Source organism: Pogonomyrmex barbatus, unplaced genomic scaffold (genome assembly GCF_055798465.1).
Source record: "Pogonomyrmex barbatus isolate J1 unplaced genomic scaffold, ASM5579846v1 scaffold2, whole genome shotgun sequence".
Taxonomy (NCBI): Eukaryota; Metazoa; Arthropoda; class Insecta; order Hymenoptera; family Formicidae; genus Pogonomyrmex; species Pogonomyrmex barbatus.
The window spans coordinates 2575338-2596484 of record NW_028297116.1 but is presented as its reverse complement, the minus strand read 5'-3'; the positions used below and the strand labels follow the sequence as shown (position 1 = coordinate 2596484).

Here is a 21147-nt window from a genome sequence, read left to right as displayed (position 1 = left end):
ATTTCATTTGCAGAATGTTAAAAGTTATTAAGATAAATGAAAACAATGCAATATAGATTATTGAAATTACTAAAATATGAATTTGGATGAACTGCGCGTTTTGCGTAAATTAAAAGATTGAAATATACTAAAATGTTTTCCAGACTAACAATTGAAATAATTACGCTAGAATAATTAGAAGGAACGAAAATGTCTTATCTCGAATCGCGCGCCGTTAACATCGATACCGATCGATACCGATTGATGGCGATATCGATGACGCGCTCGGCGCGGCGCCGGCAGCGCGACAGTTTAACTTGGTTTGACTTAATCCGTATCCATAGCGACTGCGAAGTATGGCCGTGTGGTCGCTCGATTGATAGTTTGCTGCAAATGTGACAGTTACGCAAGAAGATAATTAAATACGTAACAGTCGAATCAGTCCAGTAAGAAGTCTCTCTATTTTTGCTTTTTGGTCTGTGAGTATAATTTTATTGTAATTAATAATAACAATGAGATTGAAACAAATCGATTCATCCATCTTCCAATATAACTTCGGTGACTACGATTATGTCGTCGGTTGTTAGGACTGGTTATTTAGTAACTGATGGCACGTCTTATGTCAGGCAAAGAAAACTGGATATAAATTTTTTTTTAAGCTATTTTGTAACTACGATTGCGTGGTGTAAACTTTTACCGCTTTTTACCGCAAGAACGAGTGTCTTCAATTTTTGAAAAAATTTATATAATCGTAGACAAAATTGAAAATTATTAAGTTATAAATTATTTTAAGAATATAAAGCTTATCGGAATTATACAGACGATAGAGACTCGTGGTATCGTCTATATGGTAGGGCAAAATCCTAAGCCTTGGGCCTATTTTTTTATTTTAATTAAATAAATTCATAAAAGTCATTTCCAAATTTTCGTTCATAATCATGCTGTTTACTTATGATCTGAAAATGGAGTAATCCATCATATATCTAATTTCTCATTAATACTTTAATAATAATCGAAAACTTGTAAGAAATTTTTATATTTAAAAAATATCACCTCAGCCAGAGATCGAATCTGGATCCCCCCGATTCCCCCCCATCCCCCTTAGTCCTGATCATATATGCTATGAGTCTCTGTTATCGATATGACTTTATTGGTCCTGAGATATATATATATATATATATATATATATATATATATATACATAAAATAATGCTTTAAATTTTTGAAAAATGAATCCAGATTAACATTTTTATATCTTCTTAAAAGATATTGACTTGGCAATTTGAGAAGTGCAGCTATTTTATATTATACCTTTATCTTTTATGGTGAATAAATGCGACTTTAATAAAATTCAATTTTAATGTTTACGTACGTTTATCACGATATTTTACTTTTTTACGCTGTAATTAAATTTTAAATCAAGATTCTATTATGGTTTATTTAGAAACTAACGTTTTATGTTTATTTGTATAAATATTTTGATGTTTAGGCGTCATGAAAAAGTCTTTTTATTCTCATCAAATTTATCTAAAAATTTGATATCAAGATCAATATTCCAATTTGTGGATTATTTGCATCAAAACTCGAGAAAGAAAGAATTCAAAATTTTATATCCTTTTCCGCTCAGAACAAAAAATTTTGACACACTCGTTGGTTCTACATTAGTTGGTCGGTGATTAGGTCGAGCAATGCTATCCAAGAAAATCTATATTCTTGCATGTCTGGCAATCTCCGCACGAAGATTGTCGCATGCGAGAGAAAGAGAGAGAGAGAGAGAGAGAGAGAGAACACGTAAGAAAATGCTAATCTCAGCGCGACATATATACGGTTCATGTCCTAGATTACACTTACTTACTGTCTCCTGATCCTTATGTTGTACATAGATAAGATCTGTGACTATCGTAGAGTACGTGAAAGAATAGTGTAAAGCATTTTGGATTTGTTGTACAATTCAGATAAATTCAATGTACATAGAAATATTCGTCTAAAATAATTTATTTTACTCGTGGTCTTAAATTCGTATGCGAATTCCCTGATTCGTATTCGGATATCACAACTACGACTTTTTATGTGATATCAAATTAAAAGTGATGCAAATCTGTAAAAATTATTTTCTATGAATGTTTGATCATCTTGTTCTCAAATCTTATGGCAGAGGATAGCTGCTATCAAATATTCATTTTACTATAGAATCAATACTTCGGATTACCAAGTATTCATTTATATGACCAAGTATTCATTGTAACAAGACTTTATTATATGAGCATATGTCATATTTATGTATAGTTGCATAGTTATGGATAGTTTCATCTTTGCAAAAAATTAAAATCTGAATGTTGTAACAGGAAGTTACATATAAACATGTAAATAGATTTTTTTACTTCTCTCTCTCTTTCTCTCTCTCTCTCTCTCTCTCTCTCACACACGCACGTTCAAATTTATAATTTAAATTTATTTAAAAAGATGTTATATGATATAAAATTAATTGTAATAAGAAATCAAATTTATAGAATTTTAAGTAAAAATTGTCTGTAAAACTTTATGTTACCAAAGAAAATTTAACATAAATCGATAATCTAGTAAGTAATTGTTAGTTTGTTAATTGTTACCTCTTATAGAATTTAATTATACAAGATTTTTTCTTAAGACTAGTTTTTCTCGGTCTACAAGCCATTTTGTAAAATTATTTTAATTTTATATACACGTATAATTTTTTCAAAAATGTTTGAAAAAAGACTAGTAAGTTTTTTAATATTAACTTGTACGAACATTACAGCAAATACGAAGAACATGCAAGATTGCCGAATGCAGCAGTGTATAAGTACGCCTTTCTTATAACACCGAAGGGCGCCACATATAAGTCAAGATCAAATGATACAAAAATTTCCAAGTATCTGAATAATAAAGATGAATCGATATATAACTTTAAACCAATTGGGTGATGGAACTTTTGGTTCTGTCGTTCTTGGAGAACGTATTGATACGGGCGAAAAAGTCGCTATAAAAAGAATGAAGAGAAAGTATTATTCTTGGGAAGAGGCTATGAATCTGCGAGAAGTAAAGGTATCTTTAAATTTAATAAAAGACTATACAAAATCTATGTAGGGTTTGTACAACAAAATTCTCTCAAAATCATAAAAAGAAATATATGAAGAACATGTGCTAAATTATAACTGAAATTTGTGAAATATAAAAATATATATAAAAATAACTTTATTGTTTTCTTCCTTTCTCAATTATATATTTTAGTTGCAAATCAACAATTATCGACAAATAATTATGATCATTTTCTCTCTTTTGTCATTGCAGTCATTGAAAAAACTTAGTCACGCAAACGTCGTAAAACTAAAAGAAGTTATACGAGAGAATGATGTGCTGTATTTTGTATTTGAATACATGAAGGAGAATCTCTATCAACTAATGAAGGATAGGTATATCGATAGCAATTTGTCAATCGATCTTTTACAGACACTCAAATCATATATATTTTATTCGAAATTCTTTTCAAATCGCAGAGATAAACTTTTTCCCGAGCCGGTAATAAGAAACATGGTGTATCAAGTATTGCAAGGTCTCGCTTTTATGCATAAACATGGTTTTTTTCATCGTGATATGAAGCCAGAAAATTTGTTATGTATGGGTCCTGAATTAGTGAAGATTGCTGATTTTGGGCTAGCAAGAGAGATCCGATCGAGACCTCCATATACGGATTATGTATCGACAAGATGGTACGGTATAATTTTGCACTAGTATAGCTATAACTCGCGGAAACATTGACTAACAACGAAAGAATTTTATGCAATGGTAATCTACGCGAATAATTCTCGACGCAAATATATTCGATTAATCTCGTTGAATTCGTTGATAAACATCTGTACAGGTATCGTGCACCAGAGGTGTTGCTACACTCAACGACTTACAACAGTCCAATTGACATTTGGGCAGTCGGTTGTATAATGGCCGAGTTATACACATTCAGACCTCTGTTTCCTGGCAAAAGTGAGATCGACGAGATATTTAAAATATGTTCCGTAATTGGTACGCCTGACAAAGAAGATTGGCCAGAGGGATACCAATTAGCCGCGGCTATGAATTTCAAATTTCCGAATTTTACGCGTACGTCGTTGGCTGTTTTAATACCAAATGCCAGTCAAGAGGCTGTCATTCTTATGGAAGATATGTTACAATGGAATCCTATAAAGAGACCAACAGCACAGCAGTCACTCAGGTAAGATGTTTAATAAATCTTTTAAGTAGCGAATAGCATAGAGAAAATAAGTTTTTATGTGAAAAAATAAATAAAACGTATAAAACGAAGCTTATTACATTAAAATTAGATATATGCAAGATTATATACATCTTGATTATTAATTTTAGGTATCCGTATTTTCAAGTCGGCGATCCTCGTATCATTAATAGTAAAAAGATTGGTGTTGTATCTCAACGAGAATTTGTTATGAATAAAATAAATCTTCCACCTTCTGCACCTAAACAATATGATTACTCTCAGGATGATCTTGTCGTCAATAGTTTAGTTCAATCGAGGTAAACTCACTTAACACTCTACTGTGATATATATATATATATATATATATATATATATATATATATTACTTACTACTTACTTAAACATATTACCTTACTCATATATTTATATATATATATATATATATAACAAATATTATAGATTTCAATTCGTGTATCTAATATATCTATTATCATTAATTGCAATGATGAAAATACGAACTCATATATTTATTTATATATATATATATATATATATATATAACTAATGATAATAGATATATTAGATACACGAATTGAAATCTATAATATTTGTTTTCAGAGCACCTGAAAAGATGCTGATTGAACCACAACAGCAACCGGCGGTCCTGCCCAATCATAGTAATCGCAAACGCGATAGCAATGCCTCCAAATGGGATGAAGATGATTTTACTGAACTTCTAGGGTACATTGTGCAATTTTTCTAAGCATTCTCCCGTTATATCACGCATCGATTATTCCTAATGCGTAATCGTTTAATTATTCAGAAGCAAAGTTGTCCCGGAGAACTCAAGTGCGACGCTCATCCCAGATCGTGTGTATAAAGAAAATCGTGCCAATTGGAATGCCAACTATCAGCAATCTGATAATTTGCACGGCAATGTGAACTGGTCGCTACCACCATGGAAGGAATCACCATCGAGGATGTGGAATCAGTCAAATCAATCCAATCAGAAAAACTTGCGCAAAGTTTCGGCGAAACAACACTACCTCAGTGTGGCTCGGTATGTCGCAGGCCAGAGCACAAATTTGCCATCCAGGTACATAAAGCTCCGAAATCCAGTCCAAAAAATTCTTATCGCATGCGCGATATTAATAATCGGCCATTTTTTTATACAATTGCAAATAAGATGGAATGTATTTTCCGCGTATTTGATAAATATGTTCAAATTTATGCCGTACAGAATGAATCACTCTCGACCAAGATCATTTCGCGATATGATTGCCTACATATCGATTCATTTGATTAATTTTATGCAAGATTCGACAGCTATATTATCAAAAATTTTATTTCCATTGAATATCTCCTTAAATATCTTTGTTCAATCATTTGACATTGTTGGAGCAATTTGTCAAATTTTTCGGAATTCAATTCTTCATACTACACGTCTTCTGTATCCGTATCGAGTTTTATCGATTTATTTTGCCGAATATCTTGTTCAATATTTTATGATAACAGCAAACTTGCTAAATCACATTATACGATCACTCGCGCTACATATAGTACACACATTGCGATATATCTTGACAATTATTGTACTGATTATCGAAATTTCGACAACATGTTTATCGCATTCATTGGATGGCAGTAAATGTGTACTGAATGAAACAATTTTTCAAAACTAAAAATTTTTCAAAATAAAATCCATGAATAATAACAAATATATACTTAATAATATTGTACTGGATTCTTATTATAATTCTTATGTAAATTCAAAATATACGGAATAAACTATCTATGCGTTTTTATTAATTTGTTCTGTGACTTTTTTATCATCTATTATTTATATAATGTTTTTCATTTCATATTATTCATTTTCAAGAAATGAGGATTCCGATATCAACCGATCTAAACTGCTATTGAATGGATTCATCGGTCAGGCAACATCCAACAAATATGAGGATTTTACAGAGTCCTTTTGGGGACCTAGAAATAACATTGAGAATCAAACAAGGCAACATTTTCTCGCGCGAAATCGTTATATTGCCGAACAAAGCTTGAGATTACCTTATCCCAGCGTATATGGTACCCAAAGTATCAGTGAGTACTTCACACAAGTACTTATATACACGCTATTGCATTCTTGCTTCAAAAATGGCGCAATATATATTTTTTTTTTTTATTAATCTAATATCGCAATGCAAAAATTGCTTCCTTTTATTTCAGAAGAATAAACTTTTAAACATTTTTGAAGCAACAATGTAGTTGCTACAATTACACATTGAAAATAGGGAAAATTGATATAGATCAGTTAATATGATATATTTTTTCGATAGAAACTACCAATAAACCTATGTTTCAACCAAACTTGTTTGGAAACGTTTTCAACACGAAAGCCAGCAGCGGGCCTCATGGCCGAACAGATTGGGCAGCAAAATATCTCAAATGACCGTTATAGAAAGGTTCGTTCTTCTCAAATCGATAATTTGTCATAGCCTAGGCAAATTTCAACTGTGATAGAACGATGTTGTCGTTCCTTTATGACAGAGACACAAGTAGAAAGAACGTATTCTTTTTCATGGTGAAATTTTACGAACGTAAAGTCATATTTTAATTACATATAATATCACATGAAAATGGAATCGTCACGGTGTGTTATCCAATTGTATAGCATTCTCACATGATCAAAATTCCAAAATCGGTTATATAGATAGATATTTATATATAAGTCGTCCATGTTAGTTGATCATGTGTGAAAAGGCTTAATTTTTTAAGAAACGAATGATTTTCAAAATGCGATAATATATGTATGTATGTATGTATGTATGTATGTATGTATGTATGTATGTATGTATGTATGTATGTATGTGTACAAATACACACGCAATTGTTTGTATATATTAATTATCCAATGCGGCGTGATTTCTTTGCGATATTTCATAATAACACGATGATAGAACGCAGTATCATTATAAAGCACGTCAATTGGTAATAATATATATTCATTCGATATAGAATCAATATCAAAGTATCACGCCTGATACATGTATGCAAATATGGCATTATTAGAATGAAAAATATAACATATGTATAACAAATAATACGCATTTTTTCTATTATATTGTATACATTATATGCGACATTTTTATATCTTTTTTTGTTATCTAAATTATAATTTATTTTTCTCAAAAACATTGATGCGATTCTCGTATTAATTCAAAAGAATAAAATCACGCGAAAAAATTTCGCTCTAAAGAACAAGAGACTTCAAAAGGTAAGTGCAAATATATTTTATATTAGTTAAAAAGAATTACGAAGATATTAATGATGTTAGGTACATAATATCTAATAAAAAAGTAACTTTTTCTTGATATTATAAATATTGATAAATTTCTCACGCAGGCAATGCCCATTTTCTCTAAGAGATCATGAAAGAGTAGAAATAAAAATTTTTATTAGAAGATTGATATCAAATGAAGCTCTGTTTCTCTCATTTTTGTTAAAATAAATTTGATATTAATACAAAAAAGAAAAAAAAATATATAGTTTAAAATTTCTTTTACTTTATATGACATAAGAATAAAATATTTAAACGCGTTAGCCTTGAAATATTGGTTTACAGAGCATTTTTCGCCTTTAAAATTGTATATATAAGAAAGGAGATACATTAAGCAAAAGAATATTTCACACACTCTGCGTATAATCATATATATAATATGTACATATATAAACTTTAAGAAAAAACTGATATGTCGCTTATGAATAACGCATGTATATTGAATCATTACTACAATCTGTTTTCTATAATTAGAATAATTGGAATAATTAGTTAACTTTAGAGATAAGTTATTCATTTAATAATAAGACTATGTTAACATAATTAATATATACAATTAAACAATTATGAAATCAATTGTTTCTCATGATCATATCTTTTGACATACGTTAAAAATTGAGAGGAAAAAAATTGAAGACATTTGCTCAATCGCATAATCGATTATGTTTTTTTTCTATTATATCACTAATTATATCGCTTAACTTTACAACTTTTACTTTGATTACAATCTCCTACATAACATCAGATATGTTTTGAGCAGATAATACGAATAATGAAATTAGAGGGGTAAAAGAGAGAACGTTTCAGATGAGAAAGTAAGTCTTTCTCCTTTGTTAACTGCACTGATATCATAAATATCTTAATTCACATTCACATTCATCAGATGAATACTACGTAACAATATATCGCATATCCAAATATCGTAATAATAAATATAACAAAATATCACAAAATATCTATATTTGATAGCATTTTTTATACATACATTTTATAAAATTAATAAATATTTAAATATAAATATTTAAATGAATATTTGTGCATAATTTCATGTGCTCATCAAAACTTTACGTTTATTAAAATTATTTCTATTTTTATTTTACAGATGAAAATTATAAAATTACGAATGAAATGCAATTTATTGAAGTCAATGATAAATTAAAGATTAAGTTCATTTAAAATTACATCTATAATAAAAGTTAAAGCAATCTTTTTGTATTTATATACATTATATATATATATTTTTTTTGGTTGTCAATTATTGCTTGATATTGTCCATTTTTTTATTCCAAGTTATAATAATATGATTATTCTTCTTTTTGCTTTGGAAATGCATCTAAAGAATGTACTTAGTGAATGTAAAATAATTATGATGCCTAGTGTATCATATAAATATACATATTTTATATTTACGTATCAATTATTCACACATGGAAATGCATATAACAATTTGACAGGATATATATTATAATAACTTTATCAGCAAAAATTTCTTCATTTCGTCAACCATAAATAGTCTAACAATATTATGCATTAAGACAATAATAAAAATAAAACAATAAATAAAATAAAACAAAATAAAACAATATGTGGAATAAGTACAACGCATAATTTTTTACCAAAAGAATAACAACAATTTTACCACAATTCTTAAAGACATTCAGAAAAGTGATTTGTCAATGTGAAATAAAAGGCACACTTTAATAAAAAATAAATATTCAAAACTTCATATAACTTTAGCAAACTGTTCACTAAACCCAATATTTCATATAATTATATATTTCATATATAATTATCTCGATTTCTTTGTGCATGTGTTTAATCTGGTATTTTAAAGATATTTTAAAGACAATACTCTACTATATGTTACATAGTTTATGCGTAAATAAATATTATCTAAAACAATGTCGTAATGAAAATCCTCGTTAAATGCAAAATTTAATTTTCAATCATGAACCATGTTTACTAGTGTATAATTTACAAGAATAGCAGGAGCACTTTGAATTTTTGCGTGCAGAATTTGTAACATACACTCAACGAATTATAGTACTTTTATTATTAGCTTGGTGCATAAAGTCAATTTTATTTTATTCTTCTTTATTGCTAATTCCGATTTTGATATATCTACACTTTTTGTTCATGAGTAATTTTAAAATTTGGACTGTGCGCGATTTATATATATATACGTCCATGCATTGTTTTTAACACATTTTTTACATTATTTTAGTGTTTATTTTTCCAAGATTCATGTCTTTTTTATAAAATTTTTTGATTGAAATATTTAAAAATGCTTTTTGGATATCACATGCTTTGATAACACAAATTATTTAGATTTTTATTGAATTATGTGACAGAACTACATATCATTTTTCATCTTTTTTGTTTTTGTAAAGGTAATACTTACATATATACACGGGAATAATTAAACAAATTATTAATTCTAATTCTAAAACAATATATATATATATATATATATATATATATATATATATATAAAACATGTGAGCGATATTAAATGTTACAATTAGCAATAACAAAAAATAAAATTAAATATATTTTTAATACACCAATTTTTAAAAGTCTAACCAATTTAAATACTTCAGCCTTATAGCAACTTTTCAACTTTTAAATCATCTTCTTCAACATGCACATACACTTACTCAATCATAAACACACACAAATACATACACGCGCGTATTCTCTTTTTCTTTCATATATTTATGTGAAAGCACCAGATTTAACACAGCACACAAACGTGTGCATCCTAATGTTGCAAGATCGCATTGCTCGTCAAAGTGACATTAGCCAAGATTTTTGGTAAGGCCGTCGTTGACGCGTCTAGCGATCCTCCATCGCTTAGTAAGCTTACGGTGCTGTTTGACAATAATGTTGACATCATGATCGTGGTTACCACATTGACGGTAGTCTTCGGCTTTGGTACCACCGTTGTTCTTTCAATAGTAGGTAAAGAGGAAGATATCGCAGTCGTTAGGGCGCTTGCTGTTATGTTAGCAAATGAAGTTGTCGAAAGTTGACCAACTTGAGCTTTTGTCATTTTCGAACACACGTCCTTGACTTGTACAGGAGGTCCAAGACAAGCATCCATCATATATGCTAATAACGATCCAATAGTCAAACCGGTGGTGTACGACAATGTCATAATATTACCTAATAGAATATATAATGTTAGAATTTATTTTATAAAATAAATAAATCGATTAATAATTGTCTTAATGTTCAAATAAACTTCTTAAATAGTATTTTCAATCTTTAAATAAATTTCTTGGTAAAACAAAGTGGTTAAATAATAAAACGCCGAAATATTAACAATTTTAAAAAATTATAAATCTTGAAATAGAAAGATTTTCATGAATCGATCTTCTGATTCGTCAGGTGCCAGTAACATATATTGCGTCGTTTCTTTCTTTCCTCTTGATCAGTTCTGCTCTTTTCACAACATTTCGAAATTTATATTTATGACATATACCTGCAAGTTCTCGATGTTCTTCTGGTACTTTGCTAGGTGCTTGGATCATAGGTATAGAACCAACTATACCATTTGTAAGGCCAAGTAACCAAGAAAATAAGAGCGGATATCCTTCACCAGATAGAATAGGAGTACCACGTGGAATAGCGCAAAGTAGAAATAGAGGAATAAGTATAACGCGTGCGCTGGAGAAATAAAGCAACTGAGTACGTTTCCATTCATAAGGTATTAAAGCGAATACCTGCAAGAAACCAAGTTATCTTTATTGTAATCTTGATAAAAAATATTTTTATCTTGCTTTTCTATTTATTCCATTTTCATTTTTAAAAGGTAATATAAATATATATATAATTTTACGAGTTACTATCTTAACATTTTAAATTTTATCCATTTAAATTTGAATAATAAAAACTGTAAATTAAATATAAAGAGAAATAAAACAGGAAAATTGTGATAGACGATTTGTATAATTAACGATACCTTGCCGAGCAAATCAGAAGCGTTAAAGGCAGTCATCAAAATAACCGGCATCCATGATTCAAATTTACAAGATATTATTTCTGATACAATTCCTGGATAGAGGCAGAGCGTTACAAAGTAAGCAACTCCAATGCTGGTCATATATGGGAAGATTAATTTAGCAACTTCGAGTCTTGCGAGCAAACCTCCTAAAAAATGATTATTAATTATTTTAATTTTGACTATGAATTATAAAACTCTAAAATATTTTATATATTGAATGACAGATAAATCGTTTTCCTCCACAAAGATCTGTACATGAATTTCATACAATCATTTAAAAAATAGCGTTATATACAAAATATCTAAAAATGTATATACATACATATATATGCATTAACGTGTGTGTCTGTCTGTCTGTCTGTGTGTGTGTGTGTGTGTGTGTGTGTGTGTGTGTGTGTGCGTGTGTGTGAAATAACTCAATTGTTTAAATTTTTCAATAATGAATGACAAACAATGAATGATATTCTTACTTTTTATGCCGGACCATGGTGTACTTGTACTTTGTGTTCCATAGGCTCCTCTCATAATCACGACATCTTCAACCTTGTAAGTGGGTCCAGCGCTACCAGGTGGATTGCCTGAAGGAGCGCTAGGTTCATATACCGGATTACTAAATGAGAATGCAGAATACTGTCCGGTCGCTGCAACAATCGAAATTTTATAACTATTTTGACAACTTCAGCAATGACATTTCTCTTTTAAGCAATCCGAAGAAAATAATCCTTCAACGAAATTCGATATCATTTCTATACTACTTCTACTGGAAATTAATTGTTTAATTACCATTCAAATCAGCACTCCCACTCGCAGATTCTGTAGCCAACGGACTAGTTTGAATTTTTAATACTCCATACTGACCTTTCGAGGGATCACCAACTTGATCTAATGGATCCATCTATTCAATAAAGATAAAAATATAAATTGATTATAAAGTTGATACACTGATAAATCTTCATTGTGCCTCGATCAATACGCATTTAGATAATTTTGAAAAAAATTAAATAACTCGCGGGTCCTTTTTCAAAATATTTGTTGACATTTTCTTCAATTTTCTAATAAAATTTTTACATAAATAAAGAATGTGATCACGTATATATGATCATGCAATATAATCACGCAATATGATCACGTACCAGACCGACATCCTCCGTTGGTTCTAATGTGATTCGATTTCTTTCCTGACATAGAGTTATGTAAAATTGCACAAAATCGGTCTTTTGTACCACTTGATGTAACACAAAGCATAATAAAATCGTCATATTCGTTACGATGAAGAACATAGATGTGTTGCCACGTTCATCGTCGAGTAGAGATTTTGTTACTATTCGATTCATCGACACCCAAAAACCAGCGACGCCTGGAAGCGTGTAACAAAATATCTTATTTTATGCAATGCACAGCATGTTTCATAATAATTAAAAGAAACATACAAGTTGTCATTCGTAATATGTATATTAAAATACTAGCAAAAAATCTATTTTTTACAATTTTTAAATTTCAACATTTTGTTAAAATAAGTTTTTGATCTAATAAAAGATTAATTTCAAAGTGAAATGAAATGGAAACTCACTTTCTCCGGTCATCACAGCTTGAGTATATCGACTAGGAAGCATTGATGTATATCCATAAAAACTCGATTGCTGAACTGTAACGTCGTGCAAAAGATAATAGCATCAAATTTTGTCAGCCCTTCTATTATCTAATAATTGATGAATAAATTATTATTGGTTTTTTAACTGTACCTGTACAACCAAGCGATACTATAGCGACGGCAACTAAATTGACGGTATAAGAAGTTGCAACGCCGAAAAGTTCCCACCAAATTTCGCAGATTACTACGAAGTTGAGAATGACAAAGGAGACCAGGTATCCTAAGAATTAAAAATTAAATTATGTATATAATTATGAGTATTTTGCCATCAAACATGTTTCGATTCCAGCAAATTTTTCTTAGAGTGGCTGCGTTACAGTTTGATACATTTTGATCCATTCTTGTTATTAAATTATTTTAAATAAACTGTATTATTAGATACATGTCGCAAAATCATGTTCATTCCAATATCTGATTAACGTACAACTGATTAACAAACTGATAACAATCTCCATGTGTCTTACCAAATGTAATTCGCGTGTTCAGCGACAAGGTCTCAACTAAGATATTGTTTGCAAAGACTGCGAAGAAAGCCATAATAATATAAACAACAGACATATCGAAAATCACGGTGGTTCCCGGATATCTCGCTTGAAAATAATCCGCCGCTATAATGAAACTGTAACAGACAATATCACAATTTTCAGTATAAATAGCAAGATCTTAGTCCAAATTAAACGCAAAGTTCAGTCACTCTGTCTTAATTTGTTATTATAATTTATTTTTTGCTGCAGAAAATTACGAAGTATATCGACAAAAGTTTCAGAGAAGGTTTATAACTGACATCGCTAATTAATTATCATTATCGATTCTCTTTAAACAGCAAAGATTTTGTGTCGGCAAATACAAAGTCTATAGTAGTATCGGTTTTAAAGGTTCTTAATTTTGTTAATTAATTTTTGTTTAACAACATTCATGTACAACGGCATATATACAGATATACAGATATAATGTGTCGCAGGACCTGTTGTAAGGTAGAAGAAAGCCTATGCCACCGATAATCAAAGCCGCATAAATGAAGTTGTATTTGTCGACAGGCGGCGAGAGATGCTTGAATCCGTTCGAGAATTTGAACTCATTCATTCCTCTGGCCTTGCCCAGCTGGACATATCCCCGACTCAGATTTTCGTCCATATTGCCGGAGAAGAAATCCGCGAAGGAGGAGAGTTCAAAGAGACGGATGACTTGGTACTCGAGCGAGCTCTCTCTAGTCCATTGTACGCGGACGCGTGTCCGCGTTTCGAGCTTCTCGCGCGCGCGAGTATTCGCTTCCTGCCCGCCGGAATGGTCAGGGATGATTTGATCACGCACCTGATCACTACGATATTTATTTCCTCGCACTGCGTACCAAGTCTTTTCCTTACCCTCGAGCGCATGCTTTGACATTTACGGCATTGATTTCTGCGCGCGCCGGATTTTCGTGCCCTATGCCTGGTGCCTGGTGCCTGGTGCCTGGTGCCTGGTGCCTGGTGCCTGGTGCCTGGTGCCTGGTGCCTGGTGCCTCGATGTATCCTCGATGCGAGGCTTCAGATGCTTGATACTCGGTACTCAATCTGCTTTATACGCATCAGCGGTAATTCGTGACAAGGAACGATGTCTAATAAAATCTAATAAAATCGAATGAAGGAAAAATCGATATAATCAGAGCATAACTGATCGTGACTACTAAAAGATATGTAATTTTGGATTTTTAATAGAGTTTAATAGAGTTATACGTGTATAATAGAGTGGCAGAATTTACATATAGTAAAAAATAGCAGACGGGGCCAGTTGCAAAAAAAGATTAAGCGTTAGATGTTATAATGTGTTAATAAATGCAATAATAAAAATATTTCTTCTTTCGAAATTTCTCTCATTTAGTTTGTCAGAAGAAATATAGTCATCAATGAGCAACTTTAAATATTAAATCACATGTATTCGTGACAATTTTATCGATAAAAGAAGATTTAGAATATGGGCCAGAGTTTTTCTTTTTAATATCTTAATATTTCTTTTAATTTCTTTTAATATCTAGTAATCTGTCACGAAAGTTAACAAGCTTTGTCATACTTTCGGACAGTAATTTGTCGACATCGTCAGGTATTATAGATCCTGTTTGAAACTTGTTGCTTTTCTGCCATCACAGAGGTTGATGGCACTCGGCTCAAAATCTGTCTCTGCAGATTTGGCTATTGGAGAGAGAAAGAAAGATAGATTAAAGAGTTAAATTCAATCTAATAATTATAAAACAAATAAAGGCATAAATAAAATGATTTTCTTTTATTTGATATAAAATTTCGATAAATTTCGATCTATAATCTACTCTATCGACAATAGCAAATTGAAGCAAATTATGAATTTAGTTACGAACTTTCGAGATTAAAGTTGGATGAAGATGGCATCCATCGATCATCAAAAACATGAAGGAAAGAAACGTTCTACGGGGAGACTATAAGTTTGTTTTCCGTTTCTGCGTTGGGCTTTTTATCTCATTTTTGTCAAATTTCAGATAAATATCTATTTCAACCAGCGTTATACATTAGTTAAATTATAAAAAACAAATCAAGGGTCCTATTCTCGAAATATATCGCATATAAAAATTCTATAATATACGTAACATATACTATAAGACTTTTATATACAACAACTTCAAAATAAAGCTCGAGCGATAAGGTCCGATTCACACATTTGTGAGCGTCATTTATCCTTGTTTAATATTTGATAGACAACAAGAATGAAACAATTCTATAGATTGTGAAGGAATGAATCAGACCTTAGCCAAGGTGTAATATTTCCGTGGATATGCGCGCGATAGCTGCCAATCAGAAATCGTTATCCATGACATTGGAGCAACATGACTAATATTCCACCAATCGGAATTCACCGAAAAACAATATTACGGTTGTTGCCGATAAGTTACCGTCACGCACGATATTACACTTCGTTTCATTCTCGTCATGAAATAATCTAAAAGTGATGTCATCGCAGCCGTGTAAACCGTAGCGGCTGTTCTTGGTTCCTCCCGGTAATTTCTAGCAATTCCTAGAAAGAGCTTCAGCAACGTTCGTCCAGAATCAGAATTGGCTCGAGTTAGCTCAAGATAATTACCGATAACTTCGTCATTCGTCGCAAGCTATTGACGTAAGGAAGATATGTCGTTGAATACGGCACACGCCAACGGTGGAGTTCTTCTCCATTCTGGCGAGTGGTAAGTGGCAAAAATTTACGAAAAATTATTGGAAATTATAACTCGGAATTTACATTGACGTGATTCGATGTTTCTGCTGCGTAATATCGCCATAGCCTTTCCGCCGATAATTAGCTCATTGTCGATGTCCTTGTCACCTTACCGGAATCAAATTTGTTATCACATAATCTTTTAATTCGTTCGGATAAATTTTTTCTATCTCCTAACGCGCGAATCACGTTTGTACCAATCGAAACTATATAATTTTAAAATTTTGTAACCAGTTTTTAACATCTAATTATAGCATCATACTCTTCTGCGACAATGTCAATATGGAATTTCATGGACAAGAGCAAGCGGAGTTTATTGGAAAGAAACATGGCAGATTATACTTGACAACTCATAGAATGATTTTCAATGCTAAAGATCAAACAGAAAAAATGCAATCATTTAGCTTTCCATTTGTCACATTGAGTGAAGTTGGATTTGAACAGCCGATTTTCGGTGCTAATTATATAGGAGGCAAGTGCCGTGCTCAACCGAATGGTAATTGGATTGGAGAATGCAAATTTAAATTACGATTCAAGAGCGGCGGAGGGGTAGAATTTGCTCAAGCTTTGCTGAGAGCTGCAGCGATGGGTAAGATAGATGTGTAATTGATGCAAATATATTTTTTAATTAGAAATATATAATGACACACACATATATATATATATATATATATATATTCATAATTATATATATTTCTTGTTTCCATAGATACATACATATGATATTTTCACATTTTTCATTCATTAGATAATGTGAGATTCATATTATCTAACATTGTCAAGTATACTGATAAAATAAATTTATCGACCTTGGTTTTGCTGGTTATTAAACATATGCCTTAAATATTTTTGTAATTTTTAGCTCAACGCAATGGTCCAGCAAGCGATGCACCACCGCCATATACACCTCCATTGTCCGATTGGTATCCAGCGCAACCTTCAGCTTATCAACCTTCTCCAACTGGATACTATGGATGGATGCCTCCAACTAATGTATTTCCAGATGTTCCTCCAGGTCTGATGTTGATTTTTTAATTTTTAATCTTTAGTTAAAATCCTTGATTTATCTATTTATTAGGATATTTTAAATCTTAAGTCTTAAATGAATTTAGATTTAAAAAGAAATCTTCTATCTCAATTTTTCTAGCAAGATTTAGTTTGCTTTTTGAAATTAATTCAGTTAAGTAATCGTGGAAATTTTATATTTCGCTTTAGTATTAGATCTTGTGAATAAAAATATCATAAAAAAATGTTCTTAGCGAAAATAATTTTTTTCATATTCTAAGGACATATGTATTTCATCAAAAGTTAAAATCTTAAAAATTTCAATAATTAATCCTCACACTGATTACGATATTCTAACTATTTATATTGACTATATCATTGGACTTACATTTCGATTATCATTCTACAATTGCATTTGCTTAATATTTGAGTATAAAATAAAATTCATATTAATCCTGAGAACTCCGCGTTGACGGTAATGACGTACCGTCGCGATGAAAAATAGAAGCTCATTCATCTTTATATAAGCGATGTATGAATAACAAAATTTTTTATTGCAGCTATTTTCGTTATTATAATTCTTAATTGTGCAACTATAACTTGTTTCGTACTTATCAGATTCGTAAAAATGGGCGGCAGCTAAAATTACCTTTGAACATTACATGTAAAAGCATTTTTTCCACTTTCAACAACTGTCAAATCATGTGTTTTCTGTCTGAACAGGCTTCATTTCACGTGCCTTTTACAGCTATTTATTGACTATCAGGAAGGGAAAATATAGCAGTCGCTCATTTCCACAAGTGTTTTAAAACCATATCAGATGTTTTAGTAAGATATTTTAGTTAAATATCTCTTTATTTGCAAAAAACCGCAATAACCTTTATTGTGTCATTTCTCATCTATGACGTTACGATTCCAATATGACCGCGGTGACTACTAGGTCTTAAGGCTCGGCTTAGGCGTGATGACTACTTAGATCTTAAGACTCGGCTTTCTTACGGCGTGATATGGATTATGTGACATCAGAAGCGAAAAATGACATGCAAAAAGTTTCTTATAACCCTATTTTATATTTTTTCTTTAAAAACATGATATTTTCATATTCTTAAAACTTATAAAAAATACCAGAAAGTAAAATATCAACTAGCTCTAATGATCTAATGATTTCTAATAGCTGAGCAATGTATCATTATTTCAAGAATTATTTTACACTTTTACGTGATCTATTAGGCAGATATTTTTAAGTTTTTAAGAAAAAAATACAAAATAAGGAATATCCTGTATGACGCAAAAAACTTTACATTCTCGCTTTTAACATCAATATGATTGTAGTCGAATCTTAAATTTTCTTTTTTTTTAGGAAATACAGTTTATATGACGGACAGTCCGCCACCATATCCCGGTATACAGCCGGGATATGGATATGCAAGCGGGCCGCCACATCAAGGTGCTGGAGCTGCAACGGGACAACCAGGAGCTCCTGGATGGGCCAATCCGAATTACAACAGCCAGCCGATGTCCCATGCAGGTGCGTATCCCAGCTACAGTTATGGACAACCGCCTTACAGCGGTTATTCGCCTAATCCACCACCATACTCGGCGTACCCGCAAAGCGGCTATACGCAACCTGGACCATACAATCAACAGCCGGGACCTTACAATCCATATTCACGTCAATACTAAGAATTGTAATGAATAGATGTGTGTGTATGTATGTATGTATATATACCTATGTATCTTGTAATATAAATATATATATACATTTGCTATTTAATTATGAATTATAACAAATGAACAAAGTTTAGAGAATTATATACACGAATGAATACACTAGACATTTCTTTAAAAATAATATATACGCTTATGCGAAAAAAATATATATAAAGTATATATTTTTCTAATATCAATAGATTGTATAAGATATACTTTTCGCAATTAAAGGATTATATTTATATGCATTGATTTCATGAGATTCTAACGTACGTTATATATATTAAATATGCGCTGGTATTTATAACGTATACTATAATCTCTATATATCTTATCTGTATTATTATTATATATATATATATATATATATATATATATATATATATACAGATAAGATATATAGAGATTATAGTATATATGTATACGTATATATATACATACGCTATACGTAACATTAAATATTGATTAAAGATAATTTTTGCTGTTTTTATTATAAACCTATCAATTCAAGATTTCATCTCAAAATCGAAAAATAGATAAAAAGATTTAAGAGACTCGCTAAACTTGAAAGTTTTATATATTAAGCAATATAGTTGCGTAACATGTCCTTACTCGATCTGAAATAAGATTGGCTTTCACTTCACTCAATTATTATCTCGCGGCCGTCAGTAGATCAGTATACGGATCAGTATTCGAATAGACAGACATATCAGATTATAATTCAAGTTTTTTTTTTCTAATTCGTGTTCTTACACTGTGTATTTCAAATACGAAATATAATTTTTCATGTATATAAGTGCATAGACAAACGCTTTTGATATTGATTATTAAATGGTTTGCATCCAGTTAGAAAACAAAATTGAGTAAAAAATCATGCCAGAGCAAAATAAATGCGGTACATCAAATAGAAAGTGTGCATGTAGGTAGTATTAATATTGATATTAATAATAATGAAAGAAATATGAGTCATATAAATTTAATGTGATAGAATAATATGTATTATTTTATTCTTAATTTGTGTTCAAATATATCATTCCATGTCATGTTGTCATTTTTTTTATTCATCAGATGCAAAGGCTGCAGAAGCTGCGCAAAGCGCATATTATGATCCCAATAGGCCTCAATGCGCTTATGTTCCACCACCAGAATATTACGTAAGTTAATGGTATCTGCAATATTTCAAAGTACACGAAAATATTTATTGTATTTTTTTTATTGTATTTTATATTTGAAAATTATTTCTAAGCACGCAGAATTTGTCATATTTCTTTCCTGCTTCTTGTTCTAGTATAGAAAAAAGTATAAAAGAAACTCTCATTCTTTAACTTTCCGTTGTATTCTTACTTTGCAATTAATGTAAATTATCTTATGTGTGAAAATCGAAATATCCAAAATGTGTCACCCCGCACACTGTATACCATTACATCGATATATCGGGAAATATCGTAACATTCTCATTTTTCTGTAGAGAGATTGAACAAATTTATATATTATATGTTATATATTATATATTATATAATATTCACGAGATTGCAATTTCAATATCAATATATGCATTATTATATATAAAAATTCTATATAATAAATTTTGTCGATATATTTCAGGAAAGTCCACCAGCTTACACAAAGAAATATCAGTGAAAACATATACGCGTTGCGCAAGCGAATTATATAGCAATCGACATGCATTTCTCCTTAGATGAATATTGCAAATTTGTGTGCTGTTGCGTATTTAACGTAGTAAACTTTCTACGTTTGTTACATAGCAACTCTTGAATCTGAATGTATAGGTTCAAGATGACGGTTAAAGGTGCACTACTATTTTTGTCGTTACAGCTATGCATTGTTAAAGCACAGATATTATTGTTGCAGATATTTGCAACAATACTGCTATGTATTAACGCGAGTATTAACAATAATTTCTTACATGTTATTTCTTGAAAATGATTGTATTGTTGTGTTTCACACGAGTCTATATAATTACAAAATAAATGTTTACACGCATGTAAATACGTAAA

The 21147-nt window shown here is 30.8% G+C and overlaps 3 protein-coding genes across 5 annotated transcripts; 2 read left to right on the top strand and 1 right to left on the bottom strand.

Annotated features, from left to right (window-relative positions):
* The first annotated feature begins 297 nt into the window (after positions 1-297).
* LOC105430334 (serine/threonine-protein kinase dyf-5) lies at positions 298-7305 on the top strand. 2 transcript variants are annotated; one of them, XM_089077619.1, is made up of 10 exons: positions 298-458; positions 2756-3042; positions 3289-3410; positions 3495-3707; positions 3860-4207; positions 4357-4524; positions 4826-4948; positions 5031-5267; positions 6087-6304; positions 6541-7305. In XM_089077619.1, the coding sequence occupies exons 2-10, from the start codon at positions 2887-2889 to the stop codon at positions 6651-6653; spliced, it is 1698 nt and encodes a 565-aa protein (XP_088933745.1). In that variant the 5' UTR covers positions 298-458; positions 2756-2886; the 3' UTR covers positions 6654-7305. The 2 variants fall into 2 exon arrangements, with proteins under 2 accessions (XP_088933745.1, XP_011642149.2); XM_011643847.3 differs by having other exon boundaries at positions 5031-5303.
* Ent3 (equilibrative nucleoside transporter 3) lies at positions 6508-14584 on the bottom strand. Its single transcript, XM_011643850.2, has 10 exons — positions 14163-14584; positions 13663-13817; positions 13290-13418; positions 13118-13192; positions 12681-12904; positions 12331-12442; positions 12018-12188; positions 11506-11693; positions 11026-11266; positions 6508-10706 (listed from the first exon to the last, which is right to left on the bottom strand). The coding sequence occupies exons 1-10, from the start codon at positions 14582-14584 to the stop codon at positions 10303-10305; spliced, it is 2121 nt and encodes a 706-aa protein (XP_011642152.2). The 3' UTR covers positions 6508-10302.
* Positions 14585-16112: 1528 nt separating this feature from the next.
* Positions 16113-21147, top strand: Wbp2 (WW domain binding protein 2). 2 transcript variants are annotated; one of them, XM_011643851.2, is made up of 6 exons: positions 16113-16385; positions 16669-17003; positions 17277-17429; positions 18780-20048; positions 20198-20283; positions 20735-21147. In XM_011643851.2, exons 1-4 carry the CDS (start codon positions 16330-16332, stop codon positions 19100-19102), a joined length of 867 nt encoding a protein of 288 aa, XP_011642153.2. In that variant the 5' UTR covers positions 16113-16329; the 3' UTR covers positions 19103-20048; positions 20198-20283; positions 20735-21147. The 2 variants fall into 2 exon arrangements, with proteins under 2 accessions (XP_011642153.2, XP_011642154.2); XM_011643852.2 differs by having other exon boundaries at positions 16119-16385; positions 18780-18947.

Bases quoted from the DNA above. Each gene is read 5' to 3' on its own strand.
- LOC105430334 (XM_011643847.3), top strand. From the start codon at position 2,887: ATGAATCGATATATAACTTTAAACCAATTGGGTGATGGAACTTTTGGT. The intron at 3,708-3,859 runs GTACGGTATAAT...ACATCTGTACAG, and splicing joins GATTATGTATCGACAAGATG to GTATCGTGCACCAGAGGTGT. The intron at 5,304-6,086 runs GTACATAAAGCT...TTCATTTTCAAG, and splicing joins AGCACAAATTTGCCATCCAG to AAATGAGGATTCCGATATCA.
- Wbp2 (XM_011643851.2), top strand. From the start codon at position 16,330: ATGTCGTTGAATACGGCACACGCCAACGGTGGAGTTCTTCTCCATTCT. The intron at 16,386-16,668 runs GTAAGTGGCAAA...ATCTAATTATAG, and splicing joins CTTCTCCATTCTGGCGAGTG to CATCATACTCTTCTGCGACA. The intron at 17,004-17,276 runs GTAAGATAGATG...TGTAATTTTTAG, and splicing joins GCTGAGAGCTGCAGCGATGG to CTCAACGCAATGGTCCAGCA.
- Ent3 (XM_011643850.2), bottom strand. From the start codon at position 14,584: ATGTCAAAGCATGCGCTCGAGGGTAAGGAAAAGACTTGGTACGCAGTG. The intron at 12,905-13,117 runs GTGAGTTTCCAT...ACACGCTTCCAG, and splicing joins AGCTGTGATGACCGGAGAAA to GCGTCGCTGGTTTTTGGGTG. The intron at 10,707-11,025 runs GTATATGTCATA...ATATTCTATTAG, and splicing joins AGAACATCGAGAACTTGCAG to GTAATATTATGACATTGTCG.